The 19270-nt window shown below is 36.3% G+C and overlaps 1 protein-coding gene across 5 annotated transcripts in view; it reads left to right on the top strand.

Annotated features, from left to right (window-relative positions):
- The window catches only part of TBC1D4 (TBC1 domain family member 4), a 166719-nt gene extending 149203 nt beyond the window's left edge, over nt 1-17516 (top strand). For all 5 annotated transcript variants that reach the window (XM_039886860.1, XM_039886863.1, XM_039886859.1 and 2 more), the window contains 6 exons: nt 1638-1796; nt 4160-4404; nt 7661-7820; nt 10171-10340; nt 13286-13462; nt 15119-17516. In XM_039886860.1, coding sequence (XP_039742794.1) covers nt 1638-1796; nt 4160-4404; nt 7661-7820; nt 10171-10340; nt 13286-13462; nt 15119-15352 — 1145 coding nt within the window. In that variant the 3' untranslated portion in view covers nt 15353-17516. The remainder of the gene's footprint in view (nt 1-1637; nt 1797-4159; nt 4405-7660; nt 7821-10170; nt 10341-13285; nt 13463-15118) is intronic.
- Nucleotides 17517-19270: the final 1754 nt, after the last annotated feature.

Here is a 19270-nt window from a genome sequence, read left to right as displayed (position 1 = left end):
CTTTCTTTCCCCTTTACTCTGCCCCTGTCTGAGTGTTCACACATTCCTCCTCCTGCAGTGACCGTAGCCCACACTCCCAGCCTAGAAAATCCTATTCTCCTTCAGCTCTCAGTTCAAATAACGATTTCCTCAGAAATAGTATGCTCTTCCTGACCCCCGACCAAAAGGAATTAATTTTGCTTTATGATTCTTTCTCATGATTCTTTCTCTTTAATTATGCTTATAATTTTTAATTTTGTATTTATGTATATATTTGTTTAATGTGTTACTCACCGCCACTACTACACTTAGCATCTAAGACAGCATCTTGCACAAGTTATTTAACAAATGAATAAATGGGTGGATGAATGAATGAATGAAATGAAGAGGGAATGATTACTTCTAGAGATGTTAGGGAAAGATTCAGCAAAAGAATGGCATTCAGGCTCATCCATAAAAGACAAATAGAAATACACTTGGCATTTAGGTGGGGGATCTTAGAATTCCAAAAGGCAACGGTAAGAAAATGGAGGTGTGAAAATAATCATATGCTTCTTATACTTAATGTATAGTGGGGAATGGGAGCTAATTGGACTGAAAAAGGTAGTTTGGAGATACATAGTGGAAGGTCTTATAAATCACATCAGGTCAGCCTGAGTGGAACCTTTTGGAAGATAATACTTTTAGCTCATGCAAACTATGGCTTCATGGTCCGAAAAGATTAAACCTTCCTTTTTGACCAGCTGGAGCTCAGGAACTTCTTCCAGATCCAATCTGTCTGAACTGAAAAAGTTTAGTGAAATAAAATTACCTGCTCTGTACAGAATTGAATTCTGTTCTTCCCAGTGCTTGCTTCAAATCGGTATTAAAAACATAGTTTTAGCATATTTTGAATTGCTTGTGACACTCTTTGGTTTTCAAGCATAATGGAATTAATCTTTCATTATATATGCTAGTTATTTTCTTCTGAAAGACTGAAGGATGTTCTGGAGCACTCCAGTTATGCCTTCATGTTGTATTTTATCATTTTTATTATTCTATTCTTTATGACCATATAAAATGCAATTTAATTCTCTCTTACAAAGTTATTTGTTGATGACAAATATTTAGAAGTTACAGTATGAAGATTGGCATTTCTAACTAGCTTCAAACAAAATAAAAGGTGAAAATAGGCAGTAATACGTTCCAGAATTTGAGAATTTGGCCTCTGAAGCCAGACTTCTGGAGTTCTAATTCTAAACTGCCACTTTCTAGCTGTGTGAACTTGGGCAAGTTACTTAGTATTTTTTTTTTTTGCCTCAGCTTCACCATCTGTAAAGTGGAGATGATAGTAATTACCTCTTTGATCAGGTGGTGCTGAGCACCTGTACCATGCTCCATAGCGAGGCACCTCGACAAATGCTGTGTTAGGCACTCACTCATCTTGGCTGATGTTGTTGTTAATATTGCCGTTATCATCAATGTTATTGGATGGTTTTCTTTTGGAAGACTGCAGCAGCTACAGGATGAAACTTGTCAGAATGTGCTTCTGTCAGTACACTGTACTGCCCGATCATATCGTGGCCTGTGGGACGGTACAGCTGCCTATTTTCAAGCACTGCGTAGTTCATCAGCTTCATTCCAGAGTTCAAGACCTTGCTTTTTATCTTTGGTTATAGGTGTTCCCAAAAGTCGGAGAGGAGAAATTTGGCAGTTCCTAGCTTTACAGTATCGCCTGAGGCATAGATTGCCTAATAAACAACAACCTCCTGCGACGTCCTATAAAGAACTTTTAAAGCAGCTTACTGCCCAGCAGCATGCTATTCTTGTGGATTTAGGTATGTTTGTCACATCGGTTACAAAAATAAACAATGGACTCTTTTTCTTGAGTATTTTTTTTTTGGTTTTGGTGTCGATAAATGGTAACCGTTAGCCTATGCAGAGTTGCTGACTTTGTCCTTTTTTAAGGGGAAGTTGGCTTTATGTCTATCTGATTGAAGACACCATAAATGCCTGAGTAAAAATGAAGTTTTCATCCCCAAACTTGCCATTTGAAAAGGGAGTTATCTTATACCTTATATCATTATAAAGGTATTATTATTAGGTACACTGAGTTCCTATGTTTTGAATAACTGACTTGTTTGTGGTGGACAATTATCTCAATCAACGCTGGCTTTGAAATAAGTTAGAATAGGATAAAAGGGATGCTAAAAAAATGTAACTGAAGTCTACTAAGTATTGCAGGACATATTGCTGGAAATGAGCCTTCGAATATGACTTTAAAAAGCAACACAATAAGTGATTATGTTATGGACGTCGTGACTACATCTCTATAGGAAAAGAAAAATGAGCAGTCCCAATGTGAATGGGTGATTGATTAGTGACCTGAGGGAGAATTTCCAGAGATGGCATTATAAAGCTATCTCTGTAAATGCTGAATTTCAAATAACTTAAGAAAGTAAAAATAGTATGACTTAAATAGTATGTTGTCTCTAGTTTTTCTTTAAATTAACATAATACATATTTTATTATTTTAAAATATCTAAATTATTGGATTAAATATTATATATTGACATTTGACTATTTCATCTATATCCCTAAAAATCGATATATTTAAAGTGGACAGATATGTTACTTGAGTCCATTTGTGAAAATAAGAGCTTACCTTATATTTAGAGTCATTTTTGTATTTTATGTTAGGGCATGTGAAAATCACTGGCCAAAACATAGTTTTGATCTCTGTTCTTTTTAGATGACACACAGCTTTTGTTGGGAAAAAGCTCAACTCAGTTAATATTTTTGTGTCCAATAGAATTAAAGAAGAGAATTTTACAGAAAAAAACCCGAAAACTTCAGTTCTTGTCCTAATTTTACCACTGAACTGTGGTTTTAGGCAAATTTCTTTGCTTCTGAGTTTCTCAGTCCTCTCTCTTTAATGAGGACATTGAAATAGGCAATTCCTATGTAGCCCCACAGATCTGTGACTGGAAATTGATGATGAGACTAGAAATTGGGATGGTACATTTGGGCTAGTAAAGATGTCCTAATAAAGAACAAGCAATGATGAGATCTGATTACAGGGACTTATTTATATAACTTATTTATAGTTTTCTTTAGCAACAATTTTAACTGAGAAAGTAAAATTATCATTTTAAAAATTGCTTATTTGACTCTACTTGTCGCCATCTGTGTTTCCTCAGTGAGTTCTTGTTATTTTCTCGTGTCTTCCCCTTACTTGCTCTGCAGAATTAATTTTATCAGTTCCTGGTTGGGGGGTGGGGGCGAAAATCACTTTTAAGCATATGTGGTAGAAAACATTTAAAAGACTGGCATTCTTACAAGCTTAACTGACACGAGTAGTCATTTCACAGGGAAGCTAACATCCCCCTTCATTTGCACGGCACAAGGAAAGTCCCTTGCTAGTATACACAGCTTTAGTGGTGGAGATGGGTTTGTTTCATGGTTTAGTACAGTGATTCAGGACTGATCGTGTTTGCTTGCTGAAGTGTATCTATGGTAATATGATACACAGAGGTGAATTTTAAGGGGAATTTCATTGAAGTTAGCTTGACCTTTAGTTTCCTTGTCCTTTTTGGATATACTGAAAAAAGAAGAGGTCTAGATGTCTCGTGGAGGTGGTTTAAGAAACAGAGAGCAAAGAATATTTGGAAAAGAATTATTTCCTGAGTGATAGACTGAATATAAAATAAAACAACCCAAAAGTCCCTCCAGTGTCATGTTACAAAGAAGCAGGACTAAATTTGTGTAAAGACTACTAAGGTTCTTTCTAAGTAATATCATACCTCATAGAATTCTGACTTCCGTTGTAGGGTGGTCTTTATGTGAACTTAGAATCTGCCTCGATTTGTAAATTTTTAAAATAATTCTCCTGGGAGTTTTTTTTTATGAATAGGCCTTTGATTTGTTCATAGACCTTTTTTTTTCCCCCAGAAAGAACTACTTTTTAGCATAAAATGTTTGCTTTCCTATCATATATGTGGAGATAGGGTGGTGTTCTGCTGTCATGTAGGACTTAGGACTTGCTCATGAGAGAGTCTTAGTTACGTGGGTACTCTGAGCGGTTCTCACTAGTTTGGAAAAGAGTATTTGTTTATTCCAGGAAATCACTGAATTGTACTGTCACAACGGTCTGCAGTGCATCACGATGTCTCAGAAATACTTCTTTTCTTTTCCTCTGCAGGAAGGACATTTCCTACTCACCCGTATTTTTCAGCACAGCTTGGGGCAGGCCAGCTGTCACTCTTTAACCTCTTGAAAGCCTACTCATTGCTGGACAAAGAAGTGGGTTACTGTCAGGGGATCAGCTTTGTGGCCGGAGTCCTGCTTCTGCACATGAGCGAAGAGCAAGCCTTTGAAATGCTGAAATTCCTCATGTACGACCTGGGCTTCCGCAAGCAGTACCGACCCGACATGATGTCGCTGCAGGTGAGGCTGTAGACCTCCGCGAGGGCTGTGTGAAGTGTGAAGCTGTTCCTGGACGTCTTAGCTGCAGTCCTCTTCTTAATTTATTTTTTTAATTAAAATTATTGGGGTGATATTGATTGATAAAATCAAATAGGTTTCAAGTGTAGAGTTCAAAAATCCGTCATATGTATATTGCATTGCAGTAGGAACCCTCTTCTAAATTACAGCAGATTTGAGGAAATTTGAACCCAGTTGTCTTGGAACTCCCATAAATGTAGAGCCATGTTTCAGTCCATAGTTTTAGGGAGGGATTTGCGATTTTGCTAAACCTCTAAGAAATGCTTACACATTTCTCCTCTTTAGTTTGCTTTCCTTAGCATCTAGGTTTCTAACAAGAAGTTCAAATTTTATTCTCTTCCTTTGAATTGAGGTAGGCATGATACCCAATTAGTCATAATATTATGTTTTAGATAAGAAGTAACATATTTAAAAATATTTTTAAAATATATTTTCCTTGGTTCCCAGTGTTCAGTTTTGTCATTTAATATTTCAGTTACCAATCCACAAGCAAAAAAGGATTGTGTTTTCTCTTGATGAATTTTATAGTAAATGGTATTTTCGTGAGAGGATGAGTGGAGAGAGAATGCTCCGTTTTTCTTTACTCTTCAAGATAAAATTTGCCTAGGTAGATATGGCTTTGCTCTCAATGTTGCATTTTTGGGTGTGAGTTCAGATGAAGGGTGTTCCCCAGGATTTGTAAATCAAATACGGTGATTTGATTCCTAACTGATGACTATTCATAGGTCTGTAAACATTCCACAAGTGAAATAATAATGACTATGAAAAGTTTTAATTTTCACTTTTTTCTAGACAGTTTACCTGTACCTGGTAAATCAGATATGAAGCATTGGTGCCCTTGTAAGGAATTAAATAGCTCAGATTTCCAGAAATACCAATTTGGTAGCTATCATTAGAATTTCAGAGAATGGAGAGTTCCTGTGAGTAGTTGATTTTGATCCATAAATAGAAAGATAGGTACAGCTATCACTTTAAAAATGCAATGATTTTTCAATTTAAAAATCTCATCAATATTTGATATTATAAAAATTCATATAAATTTGATTTAAACATTAATATAATGAGTTGCAATTACCAAGAAATATTATATCTATACTTACGAAATGAAGATGTTTTAAAATATTTGATTGTAATGGGCCACAAGATGGGGGACCTTATTCTAGGAGAGTAGATCTTTTTACTCTATAAAGTGAGATACAACACTTTTCCACTTTCTAGAGCAAAAACTGGTTTTTATCCAGTCAATATGACTTTCAAATGTGGAAGCAGCAGGGGCCTGAGATCCCTTGATGTCTGATTACCTGCACGTCTGAGCTTGGGCATTGCAAGCTCTCCGTCTTAGTTACCTTATCTGTGAAAGGAGGGAGTTGAGGTCTCTTCTAACTATGTCTCATCATGTTTTGTGTCTGCTGTTTTCTGGTTAAGTATAAAAGCATCAGATCTTTTTATATGAAGTCTTCGGTCTCTACTTTTTTCCACCTTCTCTCTCCTACCCTTCTCATCTGTCTCTGCATCTTCCCTCTGCTAGTTCTAGCTCTTCGTCTGAAGATTTGCCATGTTATCTATAAGATAGAATGGAAGAATTATTTATTCTTAAAAAATAGCATTTTATTATTAAAGTTTCTTTTGAAGAAAGACTGAATCGTGTTTTTATTTGCCCTTTTCAAAAGAAATTTAATGGAAGAAATGTTTTCCACTCCTAGTTTAGAATGTAAGGGAAACAAGTAAGGTCCTTCTAAAAAAATCAACCAGTGAAGTATTGCTTCTGTGTTGCAATCATAACCTAACAAAAACAGAATGTTTTTGATGCTATGCTTTTTTTATCCTGCCAATTAGACTTCTCTGATTTTCATGCTACCAAAATACTAATTCTTCTATTGACATAGCTCAGTATGTCTAGTTTCTAAATTGTAAATGGCCTAAAGTAAATATATGATGTTTTTCAATATGACTTATTAAGATAATAATCTCATTTTTTAAACTCTTATGTTTGACTGTGGCTAAGCTTCTTATTTTATAGCTATGACTTCCTGTGGCTCTTTAACTCTTTCTTTTAAAGTTTGTGTGGAACCTTAGTTTCCACAGATAATAGAAATAGATTTATCCATAGATAAATATTAAGCAAATAATTTTCTCTTTATATATAGTACTTTGATTTTTAGTTTTGTGCTCTAGAAAACAACAGTTGCTGAATTCACAATATAGCTGAATATTTTAAAGTATTTTTATAGAGCTAATTAAGGGTGCTATTTTGATGATATCACCTAGTGAAAGAAGTTTTGTTCAATTTTATAAAATATTGTATATATTTAACGCCATAATGTTAAGCTGATATAACTGATCAAGGAACCACTGCTCAATCTGTTTACTGTGTGGATAAAAATATAAATTAAAGCACAATTCACAGATTTGTTTATTATTTGCTACTGCTTAATTTTTAGTTACCACAGATATGAGTTCAGAGGTTGCTATATTCTGCCTTTATAATTTTTTTGAAATATCAGTAATCAACTCAGTAGCCACATAAAATAATTTCTTCTTTTAATACTAGAAAGATTTAGAGTACGCTTTTTGCTTTAATCCCCTCTGTCATGAAAAATATGCTGTTGGAATACCTTGGATATTAGAAATCACATCTCAAGCTTCTGGCTCCAGACATTCTAAGCCTGCCAGTGTCTTAGCATTGCAGATTGCCTGATGGCCAGAGCTCCATCATAAATCAGATGCTGAGTCCAGCAAACAGAGTCAGGCTTTGCTTCTGAACCGAATGTGGTAGGTTCTTTAGAATGGAGGCTTTTCTGGAATTGGTCTGAAATTAGAATGGACCTTCCATTCTAATCCTGGATCCAAAACATGAGAGTCCTGAACCAGGACAGTTCTGATTAAATTCCAAAAACCTTCCTACATGAGGAAAAAGGGCCATTTCCATGTATATGTGAAACCAAAACACACATGACAGCGAAACTTGCTCAGTGGTCTTAGATGAGCTTTTGGTGACTTGCTTTTATGACCTCAGTTAAGTGAACATGGACTTTAATATCAACTTTAACATAATAATAAAAAAACCCATTGCTTTTATTTATTGAATATAAGTGCATTTGTTATTAAATATTAGAGTAATAAAATTAAAATTAGTATATGGTATGCATCCTCAGATAAATGAGTAATATTTTATTTTTCTTGTCCAAATTAACCTTAGATTCAGATGTACCAGCTGTCTAGACTCCTTCATGACTATCACAGAGATCTCTACAATCATCTTGAAGAAAATGAAATCAGCCCCAGTCTTTATGCTGCCCCCTGGTTCCTCACATTGTTTGCCTCTCAATTTCCATTAGGATTTGTAGCCAGAGTTTTTGGTAAGAGATGCCTATGATCAAATAGAACAGCGTTATTCCTTCCAAGAAGTATACTTCTAGCTGATTGTTTTATCATGTGTTACTGAGAATAGCAAATTGCTAGTGGAATTTAAAAATGTGTCGGGCTCTATTATGAGAGTAATTTGAAACCATATTGGTCTTAAATAAAATTGAAATTGTGAGGGAAAGAAAAATCAGTCTCTTGTATTTGAGTAAGCTATAATGGAGCACTTATTTTCATTTATACTTAAAAATCGGGGTATACTTTTTTTTATCCAAAATAAGAATTTACTATAATAAGAACTTTTCATACATATCTTTCCTGCCTCTGGTTTTTTCTTCCCTATGGTCCTCTTCATCCTGGATCCAAAACACAGAGAGACATGTTCTCTGACTGGGTCAATGGTAGTGCCTACGTCAGTGTTATTTCCAAAGGCATTTCTTATTCTGACTTTTCGTTGTTAACAGGGTAGCCAAAATTCATTGCTTAAGTGACTCTCCTTTCATGCCAGTGCAGTGGTGGTGCCAGTCTCTAAGACTGGGGGACTCAGGGAAAAGCACTGAGCACAGGCACTAGGGCCCGGGCAAGTTATTGCATTCCTGCCTACCTCCATCACAGCGCTAGGCACCGGGTCCTGCCTACCTCCATCACAGCGCTAGGCACTGGGAATTAAAAAGAGAGCATGATGGTCCCTTTGGGGGCCCTTAAATCTATTCTCAAGTCTTTAGTTAGGTTTGTCTGAGTTCATTCCTTAAAAAGCAAAAACTAGAAAAAAGAAGTCATCTCTTTCCTAGAGGTTTGTTTTAATGATGTTCAGGACGCCAATGACCTCGGAATGGGCTCCCAGTTTCCGTGTTCTGCTCATCTATCTGGCATGCACAGCACAAGTCATCAATATTTATAACTGTGCTTTTGCTAAGTTGGAGCTTTTTGTCAAATTATGACTGTTGGCCCAATTGTAGTTAATTAATAGTATTAGAAATAAATTAAATGAATAGAATACAATGAAAATATCAGATAATAATAAGGAAAACTGTTGTTTGGAGAAACTTCAATTTTGAAGGTATATGTGTAATATGTCTACATATGCCAGATGACAAAATATGGTATCTTTCTTATTGTAAACTGTTGTTTAGAAAGTTAAACACCACATTAGCAAGTAATACAATATATAGACAAAGAACAGTGAAAGAGTGAAGTCAAGATTCACGGAATCCAATTTTCACCAGATTTCTCTTCTTTATTGACTATACATGACTGTTTTTCTCCAGTGAAGTTTTCTCTGGAGCTTGGGTTCCTACTAATAGGTCTTCTATAAATTCATATATATTTTTCTTCTTTTTCTTAGAGAACAGTTTATCAAATCAAAATGCTGTTACGATGTTTCAGGGCATCTCTCTTTGACTTATCCTTGGAAGCTTGATTTCAGAGTTCAAGAAACAGATATCCTCAGCGGTTCATTTTTTGCTCTGAGAATATGATCGATGCTGTCAGTGCTACAATAGCTGCTCAATCCTTTTCTTTGAATTTGGTAAAGAATAGAGACTCTCAGGAAAGAGAAAGATGCATGAAAGAAAAATGACCATGTTTGAAGTAACTGTTTCCCATTTCCCTCTTTTTAAAGACTCCCTCTTGTTTATTATTGATTACAGAGTGGAAGAGATTGAGAGAAACTTTCATACAAAAGTGTAGTGGATTCTTTGCAAAACTAGTGCGTGTTTGTATTTGTTAGGAAGTGGAATGGGATATCCTCTGAAGCCAGGGTAGCTTTTCTTTTTCTCTCTCACTTCTGATTTAGATTACATATTGGTTTTGATTTTTCTTTTAAAGTTTTTTTTTTCTTTAATTTCTTGCTCTGCTATCAGTTTAATTACATAGTAACTGGTTCATTTACTTTTTTATTATGGTAATGTAGTTTAGATAGTACAAACTGGTTACGATGATGTGTTTTTGTATTTCCCCCGCCCCTGAAGAATTTAAATACCAGTTGAGTAAGTGTCTTTGAGGTTTACTTAGTCTCCATTAAATTTGCCACTAAAAATTATAAACACATAGACGAAGAGATATTCAATTTATCTTTTTACCCTGACCTTATATGAGATTCCTAAATAAGAAGTATAAACATGTTTGCTTGTTTTATTTTCTTATATATATATACACACATATATATATTAATCTAGATGATTTTGACCAGCTAGTTTTCTTTTGCAAAATATTCAGTGGTTCCACTGTAGTAATTATAAACAACAACCATAACAAAAACACACAAAAAACTATTACCACAAAGAACATGCTATTTGCAATAGCGGATGCATAATTTTGATCATGAAAATTCTATCTTTTTTTTAGATATAATTTTTCTTCAGGGAACCGAAGTTATATTTAAGGTTGCACTTAGCCTACTGAGCAGCCAAGAGACACTTATAATGGAATGTGAAAACTTTGAAAGTATTGTTGAATTTCTTAAAAGCTCTCTACCTGATATGAATACAACTGAAATGGAAAAAATTATCACTCAGGTATGATTTAAATGACAATAAGATACAAGATTATACAGCACTTTCCTCTACTGATTGTATATTAAATGTTTTAGTGTAAAGTTGTAGTTTTGCTTGACAGAGTTTGTTTTTTTTTTTTTTTTGGATCAGATATATTTTATTTAGAAATAAGACTGTTGTGAAATTTCTATATTGTGATATTGTCTATGTGGCTATGCACAGGAAAAGTGGTTCAGTGCTACATAATGAGTTTTTAAAGAATCTTTAAATTTAAACCAATGGTAAAACTGGAGATAGAACTGACAGAGTTAGAAATACCTAATAAGTGAAAAAAAAAAAGAGAGAGAGAGCCACTTACCTTTGTAATATTGTTCATTCTGTTTAAAAATATATGAGGAGTACATGTGGCCAGAGCATAGGCTTTGGAATTAGACAGTATTGGGTTTGCATCATCTAGCTCTTTATTATTTTTTTGGCTTGCACATCTCAGCCTAATGTCCTAACCCTAGTATTCTCACTTTCAAAATGGGACAGTACTGATGTGAAGGGTTTTGTGAGGCTTAAATGAGGAGACTTGTATCAATCAGGGTCCCTTGCAGGAAGCAGAGTCTACCTTCCATGATTCAAATGCAGACGAATTTACAGAAGTGTGGACAGGGTTAACGGAACCAAACATGCATGTCCAAATGCCCAAAAACTAGGAACAGAGAGAAGCTGTTCGTCACCATGGTGCTGAGGGGACAAGGGAGGATATAATGGCGTTACCAGGCCCAGCGAGTGCAGGGACCGTGGAGGCGGGATCTCTGGTGATTGTTGGTGAGCCAGGCAGTGAAGGCAACAAGGAACACACACCCAGCCCATTTCTCCTCTGACCTGCTGGCCCCATCTACTGGCCATACCCAGCCAGAAGCCAGCAGGAAAGGAAGTGAGGGGAAGTGCAGGGAACCCAGGTCTGCCTCTCAGGGTCCAGCAGAATAGACGAAGACCGAGAAGCAAATGAAAAGTAATCAGGGCACCATTTATCCAGTCTCTGCTCTTCATAGGGACCAGGTAAGTGGTAGTTATATACTGATGTAGTTCAGATGACATGAGCAAGCTTAAGACCAGATTTGTAAATGAAGCTGTCATCCTTTATGAGTATTGGTAAAGTTTGCCAGTTTCATAGAGGCACTTGGGCAGAAAAAGGAGAGTTTAGAGCAAGAAAAAGGGAGTTTGAGATCTCATTCTGGTGCCCTGCTACCCCACACCTGTGTGACAGTGGGCAGGTTATAACCTCGCTGAGTCTTAACATCCTGCCTTACAAAATGAGAGTAACAATAATGATCTTAGTACTTTTTCACATTTATAGGAGCAAGTGTAACCAGTTAGGTCGCAGAATTTCATACTGTAATCCACACTATACCATGAATTTATTATATTACATGTACAATTTTCTTTCCATTACGTGGAATCTAATTCACAAGAGGATTATTCTGCAAATATCTATGAACGGCTTTTATTTGTAAAAAGCTCTACAATCTGAAAAGCATAGCTTTTGTGTACATATTTACTTATTATGTATTAATTCTTCAGATGACCTTTTGAGACTAGCAAAGCAGTCAGAGATTGTGCTTTTAGAGAAAGGTGATCTCTGATTTGAAATCAGATCACCTCTCTCCTAAAATTAATGAGGGAATTGCTTGGTTTTGGAGATTATTCTTAGGGGTTAGTAGATGGAATTTATAGGCAGGTAGATTTGGACTCGATGTTATAGAGATTTTTCTAACAATTAGAGTTGATTAGTTGTGGAATGAATTGCTGATATTAAAGGAGACTTTGACAAGGTTTATTTATGGTCACTGTAAAAATGCAAATAATGCAGAAAAGCACAAAGAAGAAAATAAAAGTAACTACAAATCTCAACACCTTGAGGTATAAAACCTTTTAAACATCCTTTCACACATCTCTCTTTGCTTACATACACATACAAATATAGGTGTAGTTTTATGTAAATGAAAACATACTATACATGCTATTGTGTAACCTGGATTTTTAAGATATGTAGTATTGAACATTTTTCATGCTGATAAATATAGATCCAAGCCATCATTTTTAATTGTTTAGAAGTCCATTGTGTCCATACTCACTAGCAGGGAAAAAGTGATGCTTGTTTGAGAGGGATAACCAGGTTGTCTAGAAATCACACTTAAATTCTAAGATTTGAGTATCTCTAGCGATAGTAGGATAAGTTAGTCAGATTCTCTGTGGTTTCTTTTCACAGTTTAGTGTAAACACCGTTGCTTAAATGGCAGCTACTGTCTTACCTTCCTTCTCAAATTTAGACTAAGGAGGGCTTACTTGCCCTTTAACTGCTAGGCAACCTGTCTTCCTATTTGGTAGTGATATGGGAGGCAGAGGCAGCCCCAACTAACCCCTACAGCTCTGTACAGTGCTTAAGATGTGCAATTGTGAAGATTCTCTGTGTGATAGAATATGTGAGGGACTCCTAAGAGGCTCACATGGATTAGCAAATGGATGAAAATATTTAGTGTAAGACCTTGTTGTCCCATTTACAAATCATTAGAAAAGCTTTGGGTCTCATTATTATAGAAATAGCCAATGCAATTTTGCTTACTAATCAGCAAAGATGATCTCTAACATAGATAAGAGTTACTCAGTGACTGATGCTGTTTATCCGGTATGCTACATTTTGGGAGATAGTTACTAGATTATGTATATTTGGGTTGCCATATACCTTTGAACATTGACTTTTTCTAGTATCTTGGCCTTATTATGAGACTGTTTCAGATGTGTAGAAATAGTCATTTGTCCTTATATTGCCAGTCACTCTGGTTAGTCTTCCTTTCAGTGTGTCATACCATTCCTAATAAGTATTTGGAAATCTCTATGAAGTACACCAGATACACAGACTGTATCTTGGCATACGTACTGAAGGTCAGACTAACCCACGGTGTTTTTCATGGCAGGTTTTTGAGATGGATATTTCTAAACAGTTACACGCTTATGAGGTGGAATATCACGTCCTGCAGGATGAGCTTCACGAATCTTCGTATGCCTTTGAGGACAGCGAACCAGTGGAGAAGCTGGAGAGGGCCAATAACCAACTCAAAAGACAGAACATGGACCTCCTAGAAAAACTGCAGGTCAAGAGACAAAGATGTGACCACATGGCAATTCAAAGCAGAACCTGGTTAAATGCCTATTGGGTGTTGCAAATATTTGGTTAAATTGAAGGGAGGAGGGGTTGCATATAGGACATTGGGACCGGCCTGGTGGGAGAAATAAATGAGGTGGGGGGTGCCGTAAATGCGGAGGAAGTGGCAGAGCAGCAGAGTAAGCTTGGTGTCCATTTAACATTTATGTCGGGGAGAGATGGGATAAATACGATGGAGGCAGAATTGGAAATAACCTTCAGTGTGAAGCAGAAGAGCATGGCTTTAATCTTGTTGAGAGGAGAAATCTCTCCAAGTTTTGAGCCATACTTTAGAAAGAAAGCCCAATTTTGAAACTTCACTGAGAACAGATTAGAGTGAGGAGAGAAGGTAGGGAGGCCAGCAAGAAATCATTTGCATAAATCTGATTGGGGATGATGAAGATTGTCTATTGTTAAACTCACATAAATGGAAAGGAGATAGGTTTGAAAGAATTGAATAAAAACATGTAATACATAATCTGTGCCATCAAGAAGTTTACAATTACTAGGGAATATAAAATACTATATATTTATTTATAAATAAATACACACTAACAAATGTAATAAGCAGTTTAGCAGAAGTTGATATTCTGCATCTGCAAGTTGTATAATGTGTGCTGAGTATTCAAGCCATGAGGGGCGGGGCTTAGGAATGTTGGGGGAGGTTAGAAGGTAGACCTTCTAGAGGGGATGGGAAGATGAGTTCCAAGTTAGAGCTTAAGTGCCTAATGGCTCCGTGGTTTCTGCTTATCCCCCACTTCCCCACACTGCACCTGTTTTCAAGCTAGAGAACACTACAGACTGCTTCTGTGTAGTGAGTACTCTGGACCAGCTAGGAGAGAAATAGCTCAGAAATGAGGGAGCTCTAGAGTAATTGCTCCCCAAGAATAAGAACACTAACCTCCTTTGATTCATCCAACATTAGCTCTGGCCCATAGAAAATGTTGTGCTTTTTCCTAAAGACCAGTGTCTATTTTCAAAAAGATAAAATAGTTGGGGTATTCGTTATTACATGAATATTTCAATGGTGATTAATTGAGCACTTCCTTACTAGGGAAGTGGGTTTTTACCTGCTTTACATAATGATTTTTATTAATGGTGACAAACATTTTTATTGACAGTTCAGTGTTGTCATCACGTCTGGGTTCCCAGGTTACGTGGGCACCTCTGACACCTGTCAAAACAGAGGATCCAAGTATGTATTTAGAAAACCCTCCATTTCCAGTCAGAGAGTAAAAAGTCTCTTTTAGCACTTCAAGGCAGTGTGAGGAATCTCCTGTTTCCTCATGTCGGGCCCCACTCACTCCAGAGGAGCCCCAGCGTGTGAAGGGAGGGCCCTGACTCCTTTGGCACCATGCCTTAATATTGCATTTTTGGTAATATTTGGTGGAATGAGATGTATTTTGTTAGAACCATCATTATATTTTAGAGAAACCTATAAATCTCCATTTCATGAAAGGTTTCAGAGTATTTGCTTCCCATATTATTTTATTAAGTCATATGGTATGCTTGGTTAGTATCTGTACAGTCTGGCTGCTGCTGGAATGAAGAACCAGAGTCTTCAAATTTTTGATTTGGAGGATTTTGTGTTCTTTCCCCCAAACAGATAGCTCATGCTAAAATCCAGACCTTGGAATCCAATCTGGAAAATCTTTTGACCAGAGAGACCAAAATGAAGTCTTTAATCCGGACCCTGGAACAGGAGAAAATGGCTTATCAAAAGACAGTGGAGCAGATCCGGAAGCTACTGCCCGCCGATGCTCTTGCCAATTGTGAATCACTGCTCAGAGACCTGAACAGCAACCCTAACAACAAAGCCAAGACAGGAAACAAGCCATAACTGAAGCAGGGAAGTCTCAGCAGACCATGCTCTGAAAATGATTCAGGAAGGAAGAGTCTGCATGCCGCTGGCCCCCAGTGCTGGACACTGGCACCATGGAACTGCCTGTCTGGTGCTGAGCCCTCGTCCAAGCCGGTGGGCCTCGCTCTCATTAGAGTTTGCCAATCTTAAGCCATTGTAGGCTGGTTTTTGTTGGTGGTGGTCACTATGTACATATATACATAAATGGACACAAACAGTTCATGCTTTCAGATTAAAAGGGGTAGATGTATATTTAGAGCAGTTTTTTAAATCAAAACTTCATTAAATCCACACCAAAGGGAAGTGAAAGTGAAATTCCCCTTGGACACCTGTGAAATCATTTTTTTCTTTGACGCCTGTGAAATCATTTTTTTCTTTGTAGTGAAACAAAGCTAGCACATCTTTGTATATTGAAATACACTTGAAAAAAATGAATGTATTTTTTTCTCCAAAGAATAGGATGTTTCACTTGATGGTGGAGAGGTGGAAATATTTGTGTAAATTTATGTGTATCTGTCTTAAAATGTACTGATATTGTATATAACAGGAAAATGACTGATTGCCAGTCAGGCTCCTATGATTTTTTTTCAGGATAATGGGAGCCTTCCTCCGCTGCCTGCTTTGTGCCAACTAGCATGATGTGTCTACATGCACTTTGAGTCTGGTTAGGCATTACTTTCGACATGCCTAAGAAAAAAGCAAGACGTGGTGGCTGAGTCTACCCACCCGGTTCAAGGTGAAACAGTACATTGCTAATTTTCTAGCTAATTAGACCTGCATTATAACTCAAACTAAATATATCAGGTCTCAAAACTTTAATTTAGTACCCAAATTGTCTAGATCGGCTTTCCCCCATTTTATTTAAATTACTCCTGCAGTACTTAACAGACTTCCCTTTACTTGGTACCACAGTTGATGACAAGAATTTGCCATTTTCTCACCAATATGTGGGAGCTCTTACTTTAGTTCTCTTTATGTTCAATGAAAGATAAAGAAGTATAATTATAATTGGTTTTCTAAAGATGATATTCTGTGTTCAGATTCTTTTTTTTTTTTTTTTGGCCAGTTGTTAGAATCTGATATGCTCATGATAATCTTCCCCTTACATGTGAAAATTTATGAGAACTGTGAAATGTTTAAAACAATCTGTTGAAATCAATTAGAAGGGAGGGGGAAAGTGGCGCCAAGCCCTTCGAAAACCTACAATTCTGCATTTTGACTCCCAACTCTCTCAGCCACAGACAGCTTATTAGAAGACATTCTCGCATACTGGGTGTGTGGAAGGAAAGTAATTTTCAAAGTACACATTCGATTCTCCATTTCCGAGATGATTCTATGATAGTGCCTCTGAAAGTTGGTGCAGCATTTTTGCCTTTCCGTACAATATTTATCATTACTGCTTTTTGCAGTACTTATGTCATCACAGATGGATTATCTGGGATACTCTTCTTCAAAGGGAGTTTGTTATACACAAGCTACAGTGTATTATAGAGTAGAAGAGTACAGCTCTAAAGGCTTCGGAGAGTTGTAGTGAGCAGATGATGAGCACCTGAAACCCTCCTGCACAGCCATACTCAGTGTAAATGTAATCACTCTTGTTATAAATCAGCATGCCCTCTAATCCAGGCAGTTTCTTAAAAGAAAATAAAGTCTTATTAGTAAAATTAGTGTAATTTCTAGGTTGTAGAAAATGCTGATTTTAAGTACCCCATTCACTTGGGGCCGCCGACTGATTCACTGCTTGGATTTCCCTTCAATTTTTCTATTCGTAGGAGAAGTTTTTCCTATGAGGGATGTGATGAATATCACCTGGTGTTTGTTTTCATCAGGTGATGGAAACTACATGATGTGTGTGATACACAGGTGGTAGCCAAGGAATCTTCAAGTTGGGAAAATAAACTTTTCCTTTCAGTTATTCAGTTTAAAGTAAATTTTATTCTGGATCTTCAAAGTCAACATTATGAGTTGTATTATGGTGTTCAGAGATTGAGGTGTCTTGGATACAGTATTTCTTTTGAGAATGAATTTCCTTTTTCTTTTGTGATTTTTTAAATGTTGTATCAGTTATGCTTCCTGCATTGTTACATCTTCATCCAATATATGTAATGTCTAGTTCATTTCCAATAAATACATTGCTACAGTCTCCTTGGCTTACTGGTTTTACTTTTGTTTATAATAGGAGAGAAAAAGCTCTTGGTTAGAGTCTTTTACAAAATCTGCATGGGTTGGATTATTGCTACTTAAAATCGGTTCACTGGTAATCCTTTTTAATAAAATCAGAGACAAGGAAGATAATTTTTAGAAACATTTATGAAACTGCATTATTGGTTACCAGTTTTCAATTTTTTTTCCCACTGGAGCTTTTGGCTGATGAATGTAAAAAAAAAAACGACACTGACGGATTTGCATTCTACCCCTTTGGTTTCCTGTGCCCCCTCACAGATAGCAAGGGAGAGTTAGACAATAAGAAAACACATTTTTAAATTGAGTTAGCTCCTGAATAAGAATTTAGTCACTTATGGTGCATATGATGTGAATACATTTACATAAAATACATATCTTAAAAATATTCTCAAGTGTGTTTGGAATCCAATAAAAGATATTGTATCTTCTTGCTAACTTTAGGACTAAACATTTAAATATTTTACAGTACATGAAGTAAACATTTTGAGTGTCAGCGTAGGCTTATGTAGTATAGTCTTTTAATATCCATCTTGACTTACCCATTTTATCACCATTCCATCTTTTTTTTTGCACTGTGCCAGATTACAAATAGGAAATCTGTCAACTGATGTATTTAGTACTCTACCACAATGTGTCACTCTTACCAGCTGCAATATATTGAGAAAAGCACTGGATTTAAGGTGGAAACTTTTAGATCTGAGTTTTGGTTCCACCACTCTTATTTATTCATTCAACAAACAAGTCTGTCTGTCATGATTCCAGATGTTTATGTGTGACAAAAAACAAAGACAAAAACAAAACCTGTGATTTGACTGAATTTAAATCTATTTAGGATATTTAGGGACATGAAAGGTGTACAGTAGACAATAAGTCTTTACTTTGAGAAACAATGTGGAGAAAGAAAGGACTAACAGATTAGAATAAGGGGTTTCTGAGATTATGTCTGTTCTTAGCATTGTACTATATTGACGGCAGGATGACTTGGTGAGTGGGTGGAGAGAATCTCAATATTTTGGAGCACTGGTGTTTGATAAAGTAATGAAGCAGTATCAATAAAAAATAATAAGCCATTTTCCCTTGACAGAATTCTCTAGACTATCTAGGAAATGAGCTTTCTTTGTATTGGGCGAATAAAAATTGAAAAATGACTTACTGTGACTGTAACTTCTGTGTTAACATCATTTAAATGAAAGTCACTTCAAAACATTTTGTAGATGTATTTGGTTCTCTGATACCTAGTTTCTCTTCAACTCAGAGTTGCATTATCTCTTTTGATTTAGGGAAATTTTAATTATTACATAAACACATGCATTATGCAATCTGGAACTCAAATTGGGAAACAGTACCTCATTTTGTATTAATAATTTCATTGTCAGGATTTTGAATAGGAAGAATAATCAATTAGTGGATGATTTGAAGAACATAGACTAATCTCAGGCATGTCTGAAAATTTGCATCATTTAATTCAATTCATACAATATTTACTGAACATTTACTGTGTACGCTGTACCCTGGGAGAGAGACACAGATAAATATCTCTGTTTCAGTTCCGCAAGTTTCATAATAAGATGTTTGAAGCTTTATTTGTCCATAAGTGAGGAAGCAGTTGTGTCCAGGAGGGTTGGCAGGAAAGCAATGGAAACTTTTAAGTGAGCCTTGAAGTGTCAGAAACAGATCGACAGGAAGACAAGTGTGTGTGGTGGCGGGGGCGCG

This window comes from Pteropus medius, unplaced genomic scaffold, assembly GCF_902729225.1.
Source record: "Pteropus medius unplaced genomic scaffold, Ma_sr-lr_union100, whole genome shotgun sequence".
NCBI classification, from domain to species: domain Eukaryota; kingdom Metazoa; phylum Chordata; class Mammalia; order Chiroptera; family Pteropodidae; genus Pteropus; species Pteropus medius.
The sequence above is the reverse complement of the archived record's forward strand: the minus strand, read 5'-3'. Positions and strand labels throughout refer to the sequence as shown.